This window comes from Neomonachus schauinslandi, chromosome 3 (assembly GCF_002201575.2).
Source record: "Neomonachus schauinslandi chromosome 3, ASM220157v2, whole genome shotgun sequence".
Taxonomy (NCBI): domain Eukaryota; kingdom Metazoa; phylum Chordata; class Mammalia; order Carnivora; family Phocidae; genus Neomonachus; species Neomonachus schauinslandi.
In genome coordinates this window covers 62,870,114-62,889,185 of record NC_058405.1, presented here as the reverse complement: position 1 = coordinate 62,889,185, position 19,072 = coordinate 62,870,114, and the positions used below count along the sequence as shown (strand labels likewise).

The following is a 19,072-nucleotide window of genomic DNA, read 5'->3' as shown; positions in this document are numbered from 1 at the left end:
GTGCATCGTGGGGACCAAAATATCGGGCATGTTTAGAAATAAAAAGTAAAACACCTGGAATGCAGCATAAAATAAAGATGTGAGTAAAATAGAAGGCTTTCTTTCTCAGATGGCTTGGGGTCAAATCACAGAGTACCCGGAAGCCAGAGACAGCCTTATGGATTTGATCCTCTACAGTAGCATTCTCCAAGGTGGTGCGTCAACTCCGGGAGGTACGTAAGAGAATGCACTGGGGTGTGAAGAGATGTCAAAACTTCAGTGAATTTTCATTTTTAAACCTAAAAACTAAAAAAAAAAAAGTAAGCGTTACTAAAATTTACTCTCTTGTTCCCTCAGTGACCATACTTCAAGGTCACATGTCTTATTTCATGTCCAGTATGGGAGGCATCCTGAGGGAAGGGTGGGTGCCCCGGAATGCTGAGAGCCTAGGAGGGGCTCTTCCCTCTTTGCTAGTTTTCACTAAGCTGCTCACTGCAACATGCTATCTAGCTTTCAGGGAGTTTGCAGATTTGGGGCCCAGATGGATTTATAAACTGTCATCTAATTTTAATTAAATGCATGATTACAAAATGATACACAGTTTTAAAGGACTCCTTCCAAGAATCCACGGATTGAAGACAAAACTAATGATACAATCACAGATAAATCAAAAGTGGCAGAGCTGACATTCCTTTTACCCTATGTGCAAGATGTTCATCAGCCACATTACAAAACACAGATCCGACAAGAAATAACTGTTTCAAAAAGCGATACTTGAAATATGGATATAGATCCAATTTTATTTACAATGAACCTTCTCATGAATGGTAAGAGATACATGATGCCTTTGTGAAATCTTGAGGCATTGTTTTTTTCTTTTTGTCATGATAGCCCTTAAAGTAGATATTGAAATAAACTAAGCTTGGAATAAGAACAGCAACCTCAGTTACTGTACTACAAAGTATTAACCAAAATTTTCAGAAATAATTAGTCATATATATGCCTTAAATATAAATAAATATATATATAATCTACTCATATAAAACAATTAAGCATAAATTATACATTATATGCTATCTAAATAAACATAAATAATATTAATGATAAAAATTTAGAGAGCTAGAATGTTCTTTGAAACATTAATAAAGTAATTATTCAAATATTTTTTATTATATCTTAGCTCAACTTTTTACATTTCTCTGCCTGTTTAAGAACATATCTAATTATTAGGACAGTCATAACTTCAATATACATTTATAAATAAGTGTGTGTCTGTACACAGCACATTCTCAAAATGTTTTACCTGATAGAGGGGTGATAGCTTTTCAAATTTCGAGAAACGACTATTCTACATTTTGGACTAGGGATTCATTGAACGTTTTGATCCAGGAAGTGATACATCAATGCATCGAGAAATATCAAGAACTCTAGGGGAAAAAGTGGTACCAGAGGTGCTAAAAAAGAGACTATTTGATAATGAACTGTAAAGGAGAAAGAAGGGAGGTGACTGATAAATTGTTGAGATAATTCAGGGCTTGAATAAAGGAGAAAGCCGTGGAAATTGGAAGGAGAAGCTAGATGCCGTAAATACTGTGGAGGTAAGATCTGCAGGATTCCAGTAAGTGATTTGTTACTAGAGAAAGTGAGGGGAGTCACAGAAGCAAACCAAAGGTAGCCGCAAGTTTCTCCTCCAGATAATTGAACACAGGATGAGGACCTTCAGACAAAAATAGAAATGCTATGTTTTCAGTTTGGTTTAGAAGAGAATAGATTTTCTTCAATTTGGGTCACGGTTTATTTAAATAAATCAGTCTATCCATTTATTCATATTAATTTTTAATTTGCTCCAAAAATGCTTAATCTACTCCCACTACATTTCAGAAACTGCATAAAGTGCCAAGTATTCAAAGCTAAACGAGATTGTTTCTAGCCTCAGGGAGCTCACAGATTAGTGGGAATAATAAAAATGTATCGATAATGTTGTATAATGGGAGATGTGCAATTACAGAACCATCTGTAGGGGGATTTGCAAGCACATGGAAGGGCCACCTGGCCTGGCTGGGAACATTTTTGGAAGATGAGACTCTGGAGAAAAGTAAAAGTATGACTACGTGCTGGTAGCCAAGGGAAGAAAGGAATGTGTTCTAGGTAGAGGGGACAGAGTGGCCAAGGCATGGCGCAGGTATGTGGGAAGCTGAAGCAGAAGGATTTCAACAGAAATCAGATTCCCTGTGACAGGTGGACAGCTGAATTCTGCTAAGAGGGCATGGGCTCATCTATTCTGAAAAGAAAATCAATAGCAATCAATGAAACTTGGAAGGCTGTCAGGTCTACGCAGAACGGCAACAGGAGGAGGCAAATAAAATGAAGGGAAAAAAATATAGTTTATATCCTAAAGCTGCAGCATAGAAGTTGAACAATGAAAATTTTAACTGTGGCTATTTAAATTGGAGACATTACTATCCAGTAATTAAATGTGGTCAGTGTTAAATGAGAGAGGCTAGCTGGCACCCCTGCAGATGAGGATCATGGGAATAGAAGCTTGCTTCTGGAGAATACATGCATCCATATAGGGAAAGAGGCCACAAGCAGAGCTCCAGAAAGTACATGGATGCTTATGGCTTACTTTTTTTTTTTAATTTTTAAAATTTTATTATGTTATCTTAGTCACCACACAATACACCATTAGTTTTTGATGCGGTGTTCCACAATCCATTGTTTTCGTACAACACTCAGTGCTCCATGCAGTACGTGCCCTCCTTAATACCCACCACCGGGCTAACCAATCCCCCCTCCCCTCTCCCTTCTAAAACCCTGTTTGTTTCTCAGAGTCCATAGTCTTTCATGGTTCATCTCCCCCTCCGATTCCCCCCCCTTCATTTTTCCCTTCCTTCTCCTAATGTCCTCCATGCTATTCCTTATGTTCCACAAATAAGTGAAACCATATAATTGACTTTCTCTGCTTGACTTATTTCACTTAGCATAATCTCCTCCAGTCCCATCCATGTTGATGTAAAAGTTGGGTATTCATCCTTTCTGATGGCTGAGCAATATTCCATTGTATATATGGACCACATCTTTATCCATTCATCTGTTGAAGGGCATCTCGGCTCTTTCCACAGTTTGGCTATTGCGGACATTGCTGCTATGAACATTGGGGTGCATATGGCCCTTCTTTTCACTACATCTGTGTCTTTGGGGTAAATACCCAGGAGTGCAATTGCTGGGTCATAAGGTAGTTCTATTTTTGAATTTTTGAGGCACCTCCACACTGTTTTCCAAAGTGGCTGTACCAACTTGCATTCCCACCAACAGTGTAAGAGGGTTTCCCTTTCTCCACAACCTCTCCAACATTTGTTGTTTCTTTCCCTGTCCATTTTTGCCATTCTAACTGGTGTAAGGTGGTATCTCTGTGGTTTTGATTTGGATTTCCCTGATGGCTAATGATGATGAACATTTTTTCATGTGTCTATTAGCCATTTGTATGTCTTCTTCAGAGAAGTGTCTTTTCATGTCTTCTGCCCATTTTTTGACTTGATTATTTGTTTTTGGGGTGTTGAGTTTGACAGCTTACTATTTTTTTTAAAAGATTTTATTTATTTATTTGAGAGAGAAATAGTGGGAGAGAGAGAGAGAGCACAAACAGGGGGAGAGGGAGAAGCAGGCTTCCCGCCGAGCGGGGAGCCCGATGCAGGGCTCAATCCCAGGACTCTGGGATCATGACCTGAGCCGAAGGCAGACGCTTAAACCAACTGAGCCACCCAGGTGCCCCTGTTTATACCTTACTATTAAAGCGTGTATTTATGTGTGTGCCAGATGAAACTTGAAGCTGAAAGAGGATAGGAGATGTGTGAAACTAAATGTGCTTTGCCTGAAAATGTGAAACCGTTGCATGAGATGGGCAAAAATGAAAGATTATTGTTTAGTTCCACTGATGGTGGCATGCAATCGCTCAGAATAAACTTGGCAAGTGTGTGTCACTTTACAGATTGTATATTACACCCTGCACACATTTTATGTCATCAGATCCTTCTTACTCAGTAAGTCGGGTGGTGGCTGCTGTAGTTTGCAGGTGAGACTAAGACTTGCAGGCAAAATGTGGCTGCCCAAGGTCATACAGTGGCAAGGTGAGACAAACTGGGTTTTCTGACGCCCATACCAGAGCATCTCCCACTTCAGGAGCGGTTTTCGAATGGGCTCCACGGAGGCCTAAGGCCTTACATTTCTGCATCAGGGGCAGCAGAGGCGTGGCAGACTTCTGTAACTTGTGGGCCATCAAGCACCATTCTCCCTTCCTGTGGTGACAATACACCAATTGTTTTGGAGAATTATCTTTTGATAATTGAGGGTTTTTTTTTGTTTGTTTAAATGTATATGGATAGCTTTTGTATGCAGAAAGAAATCCTTACATCTGCATTCATTTTCATTAATAGTCAACATAATAAAATTTTGTAGTTGTAGATACAACTTATATATAAAGTAAATCCTCTTATAAATCTAGTGATTGCTAATTAATGCTCAATTAGTTTCTGGATGTAAGATATTAAATTTCCCCAAGCACTTAAATACAACTTACAAATTTAAGTCATATATTATGTTAAACATTTCACAGTAAAGTCATGCAAATTGTATGTTCTCCTAAATAATTTAAGGTCCTTGTAAATGTGATTGTTCTAATTATCTGAAACTTTTCAACTTAAAATATTTAATATATCTGGTTTTCTAAAGTACTTTAAACAGATAAGTGGAATTACAAATCTAACATACAAAATTTCCTTAAGTTCTTAAATGATACTTTTACACCTAATAATAAAGATTTGATGATTCAGATTTATTTAAACTTACAAATACTGTTAAAAATTTATCAAATATTGTACCTATTAAATTTAAAATCACAAAAACACTTTAAAGTTATGTTTAATATGTCAGATTTAATATATCAGATTTAAAAAGAAGGCAACACACATTTTTTAGATGATTATATACTGCTCAAATTTCCCATTTTCTTTTTCATTTATTTTCTGCAGCTGTGGTCACCTAGATTTGCACTTAACCTTTTAAATTTGGTATAGATATATCGATTCCAAGGATTTGATTTTATCATTCTCTTTTCTCTGGTTATATTTACATCTTCCTGGAGTTGCTAAGTCTTTTATCATCTCTTTACTCAAAAAATTTCAGATGGTGATCAGAGATTCTGGACAGGGACTTGGAACCTAGTGGTCATTTCCAGAATAACTTCCTGAGCTGCCTGTTAATATACCAAACCCGTTCATATAGAAAGGAGGTTTTTCAAATCCTTGCATTTTCTCACAAATGGTTTCATCTGGCTATTCTTAGCCATTTTATTTTTACTATAATTTCTGATACAACTCTTACTGAAACTCCTTCCTAAATATAATTGCCTAATTATAGCTCTTACCCACACAGTTGCAATTAACTTCTGCTGTCAGCTCAAAGTTAATGAAATCTGCAGGACAGTGCCCACCTCTCCCCTGTGCTGTGGTTATAACTAATATCTTTACTATGTTGTTGCTTTTGCACCTTTCTTATATAGAATGCTTCCTTATCTGTCACCCAGACCACAAATTTATAGCTGTTAGGTTGGCCAGAATTACCTCTCTGGTGTTGCGTACCATTGGGCTGGGATTGTAAATCATGATGTCCTGACCAATGGTTGGGCATATGGCCAAAGTGGACTTGCTTCAGGACTTTTAATGTTGAGCTGAGGCAAAATTAAAAACAAAAAAAAAAGAAACACACACACACACACACACAAAACAGAACCAGCAGGAGTGTCCTAAACACCAAGTGGTTCTAGCCACTGAGATCTATTCCTGTTGGTTCTCAGTTAAGTTTTCAGCCTTCCTTTCAGTCCTTTGAGCCTTCAGATCCTTCTAATAAGTTACCCTGTCAGTTACTTTGCAACCCCAAACTCCAAGTGATCCAGGAGCCTAGAGTAGGCTGTACAGATAAAGAAGGGGCTATACTTAGTGGAGAAAGGGCAGGAGGCCTGACCCATGCTTCAGTCAGATCAGCCACACACAGTTATCCACCCTGCCAATTTTATTTGAAGATTTGAAATCATTGTATTGCTACAGAGGTGTGAGATCATTACACTCATGATTGCTAAGGTTCCAGAGAATTTTAAAGACAAATGGAAGGATGAGAACTACAGCAGGACATATGCCTGAATAAAAAAGAAAATGAGAAACTTGAGGCAGCTTTCAAAATTCATGGAGTATCAAAGAGAACAGAGAAATCAGGATATATTTCAATGTGAGAAGCCTCAATGCCTAAAGAGTGAGGACTGAGCAGTAAAGGCAAATAATTAGATGTATGAATGGGGCGCCTGGGTGGCTCAGTCGGTTAAGTGTCTGCCTTCAGCTCAGGTCAGGATCTCAGGATCCTGGGACCGAGTTCCGCCTCGGGCTCCCTGCTCAGCAGGGAATCTGCTTTTCCCTCTCCCTCTGCCTCCCCACCACCATTCACCATTCGTATGTTCTCTCTCTCTCTTCCCAAATAAATAAAATCTTAAAAAAATTAATAAGAGGTATGAAGAAAGGGTTAGGAAGTCCTTATTAAAGATGCATAGGAAACGTGGGATCATTACTTCAAAGTCCCTGAGAGAAATACGCAGCAAAGACAGAACACTCTAGGAGTAGGAGGACTTCCACAGGGAAAATGATTTAACTAAAAATGAAAGCTAAAACTCTCATACTCGATTTCTCAGCTTTTCCAGAAACTAGAGCATGGGCACATGCTTTAGTTCAACTAATCAGACACACAAACATAGAAACACAATCCAAGGACACAAAGGAACTGGCACTGTGGAGAATTTTTCCCAGAGGTGGGTCTGTGGCACAGCTGTTTCCAGTGACAGCAGTGTCAATATGGCCAGTGGTGGGTGCAACGTACAGAATCAACTAAAGAATCTAGGGTTCAGCTTGGGGGCTAGTGACATCTTCAACAAATTGGTCGTGGGGTAATTTCAGCCATAGTCCAGGCTACATGGCTTCCCTCTACTTCTGCCTATTTCCTGAACTTGATTCTCCAGCTTTCACAAGGATTATTTGGTTTGTCCAATAGCAACTAATCCCTAAGGAAAAGATGGGAAAATCAAGTATTTTCTATCTGGTCTAATTGGTGCTGAAAAAATAAAACTGGCTAATATTAAGGGATGGGATTTGGGCAGCCTATGGCTTGCAATGACTAAATAAGTTAATCAAATTATCACCTGTGGGCACTCTGGAATAATATGCCTACTAATGGCAAGGCTTTGGAGGACCATGTGGCCTCCATTGCAATGGAAGTTCTTTTTTTTTTTTTTAAGATTTTATTTATTTATTTGACAGAAAGAGATAGCGAGAGCAGGAACACAAGCAGGGGGAGTGGAGAGGGAGAAGCAGGCTTCCTGCTGAGCAGGGAGCCCGATGTGGAGCTAGATCCCAGGACCCTGGGATCATGACTTGAGCCGAAGGCAGACGCTTAACGGCTGAGCCACCCAGGAGCCCCTGCAATGGAAGTTCTTAATAATCATATGAACAAAATGATTCTGGATGTCAGTCATCCTTCTTCCTAACTACCCACAAAGTTTGTTCACTTGGGCCCATGAACAAAGATTCTTAGTCTTGGATTACTCATCAATAACAGAGTACTAGTTACATGATAACATGGTAATGATCCTTATGCTGCAGGGTAGTTATCAAGATAAGAACAGCATATTAAAAAGATCTAGCATTGAGCCTGATTATCAATACATTTGAATGCTAAGGAATAGGAGCTATTGCTATTAATGCAGTGAAAAGTAGAGAGCGTTGAAAATTCTACCACTCACCAGATGTGGCTTCATAAATCATACATTTTGATGAAGCCACAGTGACCACTATTACGTGACTTCCACTTATTTCAGAAGCCAAAGAGCAAGAAAGCTTAAATAACCATCCAAAGGAGAAGAGGGGGATTTGGGGGAGGTCCTCCTTTCAACCATGACTTGGAAGGTAAGAATCTCCATGTTTTACTCTACAGCATGGTTCCTCTGTAGGGACGTGAGACTCCTTCACTCTTCAACATGCATGTATTTATTTTCCCATGAAATTAAAATATTTAAATCAGAGCCTGTCTTTTCATTCTTTTAGTGCTCTAGTATATTAAAGAGCTCAATATATGAACTTATCTTTCACATTTTCACGAAAAGAAAACCTTTATGTTTAATTTTATGTATATACATATATAACAGGTTTCTGATGAGGCTCACCCAAATATTTACTTTAACTTTGGAAAAATATTGATTTTAAGCACTTAACTTATAATTTATAGTTAGCCTTATAGAACATATGATAATTAAGGAAACATTAAAAAACATACAAATGGCTTTGAATGTTTAAACTGTACAATAATTTCCATCCTCATACTACCACATATTATTCTAATTTTCAAATGATTTTGTTTCTTTTTTTTACAATTGCAAATTCAGAGAAGTACAAGTGAGCAAAGAAAATTAGGCCATATTACTCTACCTGAATAATCTTTGTTAATATATTCAGTAGCATATGGGGAAGATTAGAAATTTTCAATCCATTTGGAAAGGTACAAAATAAAAAGTGAAAGCGTCCCTTTCACAGGAATGCCATCCTGAAAAAAACGAAAAAGCTTAAATTTACATGTATCTACAAGGGATCATACGTACTATATGCACTATAATTCACCTTGCTTTTTTTTTTTTTTTTAAAGATTTTATTTATTTATTTGACAGAGAGAGACACAGTGAGAGAGGGAACACAAGCAGGAGGAGTGGGAGAGGGAGAAGCAGGCTTCCCCGCTGAGCAGGGAGCCCAATGTGGGGCTCGATCCCAGGACCCTGGGATCATGACCTGAGCCGAAGGCAGACGCTTAACGACTGAGCCACCCAGGCTCCCCTAATTCACCTTGCTTTTTTCACAGATTATATTTTGGAATTATTTCCACATTAGCATTTAAATTTCCTTCACAGCAGATAAATTGCATAGCATAGTACTGAGTGAACAGACCATAATTTATTTATTCAGTACTTTACTGATGGACACTGATTGTTTCCAGTTTCTCTTTCTCTTGCTCCCCTCCCTCCCTCCTCTTTATTTTCCCTCAGTAGCACTTTACAATTTTCTTCAACATTTATTGAATTCACAGGGCCTTTAGGGTCTTTTCTTTTTGCTAATTGAGCCATTTCTTCTTTATTTGCCAGAATTGGGATAAGTGATTTTGTCAGGTATATATATGTAATACACACACAAACACACACACACATACACACACATACATGTATATGTGTCTATCTATACATACACATATGGCGTAAGGCAGATTAAGGACCAAAGCTAAATGGTTAGTGTTTCAGAAAAATACTAAACAAGAAGTTCAGATATTTTACTCTGATCCAAATTTTAAAAAGTGAGAGAAGAAATTTAAAAATAACCATATTTGTTATCTAGACCCTCCTGAGAATTTATTTTTCATCTTCTTACTCACTTCCTCATCTGTTACTCTACAACTACACTGGCTTTGGCCAATTCGTGGAACACCCAAGTTTCTTCTTGTCTTTGGACCTTTGCATTTACACTTTCTCCTACCTGGGAATGATTTCACCCTATGTTTCAGATTTTCCTTCAAATCTCAGGTTAAATGTCAACTCCTTACCAGACCCTCCTACCAGACCTTCCTCCTTCCACTATTCTCTTTCACTGCATTTCAGCACCCTCCGAGCGCTCATCACAATCTTGTTAACATTTAACTCCTTTTTCTCAGACATATAATGTAGATCCCCCAATACCTACCTGAGTACCTAGCATGTAATATGCTTCAATAAATACTTTAAAAACAAGAGAATTCAGGTAAAGTGGATTTAATTACTGTAGAACTAACTTTTACTGAATTTATATGCCAGGAACAGGTGTCAGTGTATGTTACTCATGCTTAGCTTAGACTTTTCATTGATTCAGGATTCCGAAATCCTTTTAATCCCATAAATCTTAATACCCAAACTTTAAATATAATTTAAATTTCAGACCATTTTGAGAAACCTCCCACCAGTCTCCCCTTCCCAACCTAAGGATCCACCCGCTTACCCCTAACTTCTCTAACCGCCCCGCCCTTCCAGCAGCCAGGCTGAGCTAGGCAGTGCGCAGAGAGCCTTCCGCGACCCGGGGCGCATGCGCGGCAGACCGTGCACATGCGCAGTACTCGCGCAGCCGGCGTGCGTCCCAGCCTAAGGCTGAGGTGGCCGCCACGGAGCGGGGGGCGGGGCCTGCGACACTATGGCCGAGGGTGGCGGGGACGTAGTGGCAGTACCCGCGTCCGGGGCTGCCAACGGCCTCAGCAATGGGGCAGGCGGGGTCCCGGCGCAGACCAGTAACCCGCTGTCGCGGAAGCTGAATAAGATCCTGGAGACGCGGCTGGACAACGACAAGGTAACCAGAGCTGGCAGGGCCGGGGGTCCCGCGTCGCCCGCCGAGCTGAGGCTGGCCGGGGGCGGCGTCTGTTCGGCACCCACTCCCTCATCCCTTCGTCCCTCCGTGGAGGGGACCGCAGACCCGCGGGATCCGACGTGGGACCGGTAAGAAGGGGGAGGCCGAGGAATCCCTGGAAAAGCGAAGAGGTGTCTTGGGTGTCCCCTCCATTTGAAAAACCTGTTCCTGGAAGGCTCTCGCTCCGGGAGGCAAACGGTGGAGCCTCCTACCCGGGAGGTGTTCGGGGGTCCGAACAGGGAGAGAGGAGAGCCCAGGGCAGGATTAGAAACCCATGCAAGAGTAAATTACAAGACTAGGCAGCGTCAATCGGGGTGAGGAGGAACTGGAGAACCGGGGTAGGCATAATTGAGCATTTCCACTGACGGGTGAGAACGACTGAAATAATTTGCAGCGCGGAAGAACTACCTGCTCAGGGCTCAGATGAAATACTATGTACTACTAGTTTTTGTTGTTAGCTAAGCTCCGCCTGTGATATGTGGGCTCATGCTGTGTTTCTTCACAAGATAAACCGTCCACATCCTCTCCCAAGTACCTCCTGAAACTCATCCATCCAGCTTCTGTCGTAGCTGGTTGTCTCTTCTGTATCATTGAGTCTTTAGGTAAATTGGTCATGCCATAAAGAAAAAATATATGTAGAAGTGAGAGAACTTTATAGATAAATTTTTAGGTAACCGAAAATAAGCTGTCAATAAGAATTTGTGTATAAAAAAATAACATAGTAAGACGGGCTCTGGGGCCACCTATTTATTAGATATAACCATCAAACTGAAGCATTATGATTTGAGTAAGCCCCTTAATTTCTCTAAGCTTATTTTTCATCATTTCTAAGTTGAGAATACTGCTGGTAACTTTCTCAGGGTTGTTGTGAGGATTCAATTGACAAGAGAATCTTAAGTGCTCAGCAGAGTGCCCAGCACTTACCATTTCTTATTAAATGTTAATTTTATCATACAGCTTATTGTTTAATGTGTCTAATACTGACACCTATTATTTAATACAGGTGCTGTGATGTAGATAACATTATCTCCTTTTTACTCAAGAGAAAAATAACGTATTGAAAGAGTGTAACAAGGTTAAATCATGTAACCAATAACTGGTGGAGCTGTAATTTGTAGCTGTCTCTGTGATTTTGTTCATTCATCTCTTTAGGACTACTTCTTTGAGCCAGACCTAGGACATTTCAAGGTTATAGTCAAAAGAAATGGTTTCATTTTATGGTTTTTCTTTTTTTTGTACATAAATCTTTGTAATGCTTTCTTAAATATTAAATTGAATTTAAATAGCTTTACTATTTTTGTCAGTCCAGCCAATATTGCAAAATAACATTTTAACTGAAACACAGAAGGGTAAGCCCATTACAATATATGTTAGTTCAGGTGTAGGAATTTATATTTGGAGTTAGATATTCTGGGCTTGGTCTTCTCCCTTCTCTCCTCTATGCATATTCTCTCTGTAGGAGAACTCTCACTTTCATGGTTTTAAATAACAAAAAGGGTGATGATTCTCAAATTTATAACCCTGTTCTTGACATCTCTACTGAGCTCCAGATTTGTATAGTCTGTTGCTTACATGACACTTCTAATTAGTTACCTGATCAACATCATAAAAACTTAACATAGCCAGACTCTTCGTTTTTCTCCAAACTGGTTCTGCTTTCTACTGTTAGTAAAGAACATCACTTACCCAGACAAGCAAAAAGTGTATAAATAATTGATTCCTGTCATTTTTTTCACTTCTTACGTTCAGTCCATTAACAAATCCTCTCGGCTCTACCTTGAAAAAAGTTGTTTTGGAATATCTCCTTCTTTTCACCTGCAGTGCTACTTTCTTGTTCATTTTAGTTTCTTCCTACTTGCTTCCTTTCTTGCCTTCCACCCCGATCTGCTCTCCTCACAAAGTTAGAATAAACTTTTAAACATATAAAGCACATTACATTACTCCTTTCCCTAAAGCCTCTAGTAGTTTCCCACAGCTTCAGTCATACTGGCCTTTCTGCTGCTTTAGGGTCTTTGTACTCACAGCTTTTTCTGCCTGTGAACTGTTTTGTCCCCATGGATGCCTTTCCTATTACTTAGGCCTCAGTTCAAAAGTCACCTCAGAGAGGCCTTCTCTAAGTTCTGCTCCCAGTTACTCAGTTCCTAGCCTGGAGGCTACAGGTGGTACTTCTTTCTTATATATATCCTTCCAGAGATAGTTTACACATTCATCAGGAAGTATGCATGTATATAGTCCTTTTTCTTTTTTAACAGTTGGTATTACAACTGTTTGTGTACCTTGCTATTTCACTTACTGTATCTTGAAGTTTGTATTATATAAGTACATAAAGAATTTTCATCTTTGTTAAAATGGATATATCATAATTTCTTTAACCAGTACACTTTAGATGGACATTAAGGGTATTTGCAGTCTTTAAAATTACAAACTATTTTGCAGTGATGTATACATGCCGCAATATAAAAGTAAGTAGATCCTTAACAGTGTTTTGGAAATAAGTTTACTATTCAGTAATGTGAAGATCACCTGGTATTTTTTGCTTATTTAATGGAAACATTTGAAAATAATTTCATTAAAATTTGGCTTGAGATTAGGAAAACATTTGAAAATTGGCCCCAGTAATTGTCTTCTATTATCAATTGTGTAGGAGATGTTGGAAGCTCTCAAGGCACTTTCAACCTTTTTTGTTGAAAACAGTTTACGGACTCGAAGAAATTTACGTGGAGATATTGAACGCAGAAGTTTGGCCATCAATGAAGAATTTGTCAGCATTTTCAAGGAGGTGAAGGAAGTATGTAAATTCTTTTCATTTAACGTTTATTGAGAACTTATTGTATGCCTAACTGTGTGCTAAGTATTTTTATGAATTGGGTTGATATGTTTGCTGTTCACATACCATGTTCAAATAGAAAACTTAACTACTTACTCCAGAAGCATCAGGTCCTTAAATTAGTGTGATTTTGGAATCTGTGACCTCCACTAATGCTGCTTCTTAGAAAGTTGTAACATTTCTTCTAGGATATTCTTAGAAATTTTTGCTTTTCTAACAACAAAAACAAGAAAAAACATTTCTTTAAATGATTTTCCAGTGGAAATTTTTCCTCACTGAATAAACCTCCTTTGGATAATCACTTCTCCATTGAAGATTAATTAGGTTTGAGTTACTTTAGCACATCATAAATTAGGAAATTTTCAGATTAATTAAGATCAGTTACTTCTGGCATGAGTAATAATTTATCATACTTGAGTGAGCAGACTACTCACTGTAGGGTAAAAATGAATTTTATTATGTTATTATATTTACTTATGCAATATTTTGTTAATTTTATTAATATCACATTCTGTATGAGTTGTATGAAAGTGTTATATATAGTTTCAGTGACTAATTAATAAACAGATGATATTTAATAGTTTAGAAAGATTTCATTGACTGAGGCTAAAAATCTGGAAGGTTGGAAGGACAGTTTGGTAGTGTTTGTAAGAATAGAAAGGGTATCCATGAGCACATCCAGATTGTGGTCCTAAATACCATTTCCCACTGAAAGGAACAATCTTACAAATATCAGAAAGCAGGGAAGCTATCTGAGACCCTTGGGAAAGTGACAGAAGAACTTTGGAGCTAACTAGATGAGGCTTCTCTTGTCCAGAGATAGGATGATTAGAGCATCAATAAGAATAACTCAGTGGACTAAAACATACCAAACATGTTTAAACCCACAAATTCATACTGATCTAAAAACCGAACAGAACCCTCATTGGTTATATTTCGTGGATATAAGGGAACTAACTTATTTTGAAAACTGCTAAATAAAAGGAAAGAGTCAAGCATTTATCCTGTCTTTTGTTCCATTTACATACAGTTGTTGAGGGGAGCCTTCTCTTTATAGCTTTATTCTAATAAATGAAGAAGGAATGATAGAAGATGAGAAGATTTTGCCACCACTGTTAAATTTATGGATCTAGTTCAAGGTTTCTCAACTTGGCACTATTTTACATTTTGGGTCAGACAAGTGGGGACTATCTTCTGTGTTTAGGATGTTGAACAGCATCCAGGGCTTCTATCCACTAAATACCAGTAGTACCACTTCTTCTTCAGTTGTTCACCCAAGAATGTCTACAAACACTGCCAAATGCCCCATCGGGGGACAAAATTGCCCTGGTTGAGCACCACTGGTCTAGCTGTTGGTCATCACTAGCAGCTAACCTCACAAAAAGCTGCTAACGTCATATCTGTCACTCCTAATAAGGGTATACAACACCACCTATGAAAAATTCTTGCCAGAAAATTGAACCAGAATATAATCAAGCTTCTAGATCTAACTGCCTGTTTATAGGAAATACTGGGGTCAGAGAAATATGTTAACACCACAAATATGTAGTCAGCAAATATAGAGTGTAGGGAACTGTAGAGACAAATGAGCTGGTTTCTTCAACAAATAAATTGTAAGAAAAAGAAAAAGAGAAGTAGGGGGAAGTGAAACTGTATAGATTAAAAAAAGAAATGAGAAATTGCAGCAAGTTGCTATTTGTGAATCTTAGTTGGTTCCTGACCTGCAATAATTATTTAAAAATTGGGACAGCTGGGGAGATTGGAACACTGACTAATTTGATATTAAGAGATTATTGTTAAATATTTAGATGTGAAAATGGCATTATGTTTTTTGAATCTTCTTAGAAGCATATACTGATGTTTATGAATGAAATGATAAAATATCATGAACATAAAATAATTCAGTTTGTGAGGGAGGGAGAAAGGAATGGTGGAGAAGTAGAAAGTGGGTAGAGAAATAGATGAAACAAGAGTGGTCGAAGCCGGGTGATATGTATATTGGCATTCATATTATCTCAACTTTTGGATATTTTTGAAAATTTTCCACAATAAAAAGTTTTTAAAAAGTTTATCATACACCAGTTGTATTTCCCAGCCTATAATTTTATTTAATTGGGGGGCAGGGGAAGACAGTTTGCCCTAAGTTCAAATAAAGACTTTATACGTAATATACAGGCCATTGAATTACAGTCATCAAAACTCTGCATTGAAGTCAGATATTCAGAGATGTAATTTATATTATTCCATATACATGGACCTGACAAATCAGGTCCATTTGGTATATTATTATGGCTAAAGTAAATATTAGGAGTAGTTATTCTTGACCTAGCTGGCTGATAATGTCATAGTGCTATTCATATTAGATTACACAGTGAGATTTAAGGGAATAGTGAGATTAGTTTACTTAGGTTTCTGCTATTGCTAATATTGATATTTTGAAATCATGCTTTTTTTTTTTTTTTTTTACTGTTCACCTCAAAGCAATTTAGGACTTCATTTAATGATTTGATTTATATGCTATCTGTTGTTAAGTATAGTGAGTAACATTTGAAAATATTGGTGCTATGATATTTATAATTCAAAGTACTTCATAGAAAGAAGGGAGAAAAATCTTACTTCTAGAACTTAGATTTATGCTCATATTCTGATAAGTGGTTTTCTAACTGGTTTATCCTCACACTTTGTTTATAGCCTCACTGGGCAGCTTTCTTATCTTTTGCCCTCTGATTGGCTCATTCCTTCATAAGCCGGTCATGTTTCTATTTGAAGGCCTGGGTATTCTGTTGAAAGGGATTGTCTGCTGTCTACCACTGAAACTTCCTTGTGTGTGTTTCTGTTGTGTGACACCAAATTGAATTGGGGAAAAAAAAGATAGTAGTGCAGTATAAAGCTAAATATGATTTTGTGATGTTAATTTTTCATATAGTATTTTTCATTGATTCAATAAGGACTGGAGAGGATGGTTTGGTAAAAAGTGTAGAGCCTGGGAGACCTGTTGGAAAACTTTTTTTTTTTTTTTTATCAGTTCACATAAGAGATACCAATTGACCTGAACTAAAGTAGTAGTTGTTAGAGTAGTAAAAAAGAAATGGATAAGATACATGCAGTAAGGCTATAAATGATAGGACTTAATGACCAGTTACATTCCCATGTACCTGGAGGGGGCTAGAGGAGGAAGTACACAGGGAGAGAATGTTACTGAGAAGATTGCCAGCTTTGTGGCATGATCTACCGTGTGATGACTTTCCACAAGGTAGGAGGAGGCACGATTTTTAGTTTATTGGGTTTTCGTATTTGCTTGTTTTTATTAATTAAAAGTTAGAAATAATTCACTATAGAAAAGTTAGATAAGATCAGAAGCCAGAGCAATTGCTTATTATCCTATCACCCAGAAATAACTTTTGTCAGCATTTTATTGCCTTGCTTTTCTTGTGTTCTTCTGTATGTGTGTGTGTGTGTGTGTGTGTGTATATATATATATATATATATATATATGTACTTTTTTTTAAATGGGAGGTATGATATGTATTGTTTCATAATACTTTTTAAAAATCATATACAGACATCTTTTTATGCCTATATATATAAACATATATATATGTACACACATACATATATATAGTTATTGTTAATATATGCACAGATTCCCATTGTGTGGTTGGAAATGTTTCACATTTTCCTTTTGTTTTAGGCAACTCTATGTTGATCTTCTTACATATATTGTTGCACACTTACCTGATTCATTTTTAGGATAAATCTTAGTGTTAGTATACCTGAATGAAGAGGTATTAATATTCTTAAAGCATTTGCCATTTCCTATTGTCACCCTCTTTAAAAAGCATTTACTAATTTCTTTATATCTTTTCTAACACTAGATGTTATTCTTTTTAATTTTTCCAATCTTAAATATGGGATCTTTAGTCATGCTTGGGCAAAAAAAAAAAAAAAAAATTCATGAGATGAAAATAAGGATTTGGCTAAGAGAAGAGAATTTCTTTAACAATATATGTAATGCTTGCTGTTACTTTTTTTCCTTTTCAGGAACTTGAAAGCATAAATGAAGATGTTCAAGCAATGAGCAGTTGTTGTCAAGATATGAAAAGTCGCCTACAGGTACTGTGTAATGGTTGGATTTTAGTGTAGTTCCTGGCTGAAAGTAAGCTTTCAAAAATTGTTAGCTAGATCTACAAGATGTATGGATAGCTAATATATCATGTCCTATAGGAAATGCAAGTATAAATATTATGCTTTTTTTTAACTATAAATGGGTATTTTGGGTGATGGTTTACTGATATTGCTTAGTTAACTCCAGATGCCTTTATATTTTGATCTAGTCAGTGTAGAGCTAACTGTATAGAATTTTGATAAACCTCTCACTCTCATAATATCCCATAAATCTAGCAGGAATTAGTGCCTTAGTAGAAACTCTTAGGAATAAGTCCAGACTAAAGCTATGCGTAACAAAGACCCAGCTTAGTTATGTTTTGTGCTCAGCCTCCCCACAAAAAAAAAAAAAAAAAAAAAATCTCAGGAAAATATCTATAATTCTACATCTGTTTATTAAAGTAGTTTGATAGCAGCAATGTCTGCAGTAGCCAAACGGTGGAAAGAGCTGAGATGCCCTTCAGCAGATGAATGGATAAAGAAGATGTGGTCCATATATACAATGGAATATTACTCAGCCATCAGAAAGGATGAATACTCAACTTTTACATCAACATGGATGGGACTGGGGGAGATTATGCTAAGTGAAATAAGTCAAGCAGAGAAAGTCAATTATCATATGGTTTCACTTATTTGTGGAACATAAGGAATAGCATGGAGGACATTAGGAGAAGGAAGGGAAACATGGGGGGGGATTTGGAGGGAGAGATGAACCATGAGAGACTATGGACTCTGAGAAACAAACAGGGTTTTAGAGGGGAGGGGGGAGGGGGGATTGGTTAGCCTGGTGATGGGTATTAAGGAGGGCACGTACTGCATGGAGCACTGGGTGTTGTATGAAAACAATGGATCGTGGATCACCACATCAAAAACCAATGATAGGTTGTATGGTGACTAACATAACATAATAAAATTAAAAAAAAAATAAAAGTAAAGTAAAGTAGTTTGAAACTTCTAGTTTGATTACAGAGTTAAGATTTAACCTAATTACCCCCATTTATATAATTTTGGAATAGTGAATAGAATAGGGTTCCTCTTAAGAGTCAGTCATGATTATGTTTACTACCTTCACATTTTTATTTAAACTTATACCTTTAAGATTCTCCTGGAACTATTGACAGCTACAGTGATTTTAGGAAGAATCATTAATCTATGCATATTCCACAGATCAATCCTAAGGTACTTGCATGATCTATCTCTAGAACCAGTTTCCTGTTTCTCTAAGATTTTAGCTTTCCTAGTCTTAACTAAATTTCAGTACTGGCATATCTATTGTTCAACCTTAGGTCCTTATGAATTACATAATACTTAAATAGTCATAAAATCTTTGCTAATTATTGTCATTTTACATTTTTTACAATATTACTTTTGTTGCTTAGTAATTTTATTTGACTCTTCTGTTTCTCTAACTTTCTCTTTATTTTCTTTTCTCATCTTCTGGCTTCCATGATTTAATGCCTTTTCTCAAATTACACTCTATAAGGTTTTCTGTATTATATACGCTTGCGTTTCTTTTGTAGTTATTATTTTTATATTTGGTATTATGGGATTACTTAAGTTCCTGTTTTAGGGGGCAGAATCTCATGTTTTCTAATTTTTA

At 37.3% G+C, this 19,072-nt stretch overlaps 1 protein-coding gene across 1 annotated transcript in view; it reads left to right on the top strand.

The window, feature by feature from the left end:
* Positions 1–10,271: 10,271 nt before the first annotated feature.
* The window catches only part of COG6 (component of oligomeric golgi complex 6), an 89,414-nt gene continuing 80,613 nt past the window's right edge, over positions 10,272–19,072 (top strand). The window contains exons 1-3 of the mRNA XM_021678311.1: positions 10,272–10,424; positions 13,126–13,269; positions 17,350–17,421. Of these exons, the coding sequence (XP_021533986.1) occupies positions 10,272–10,424; positions 13,126–13,269; positions 17,350–17,421 (369 nt within the window). The remainder of the gene's footprint in view (positions 10,425–13,125; positions 13,270–17,349; positions 17,422–19,072) is intronic.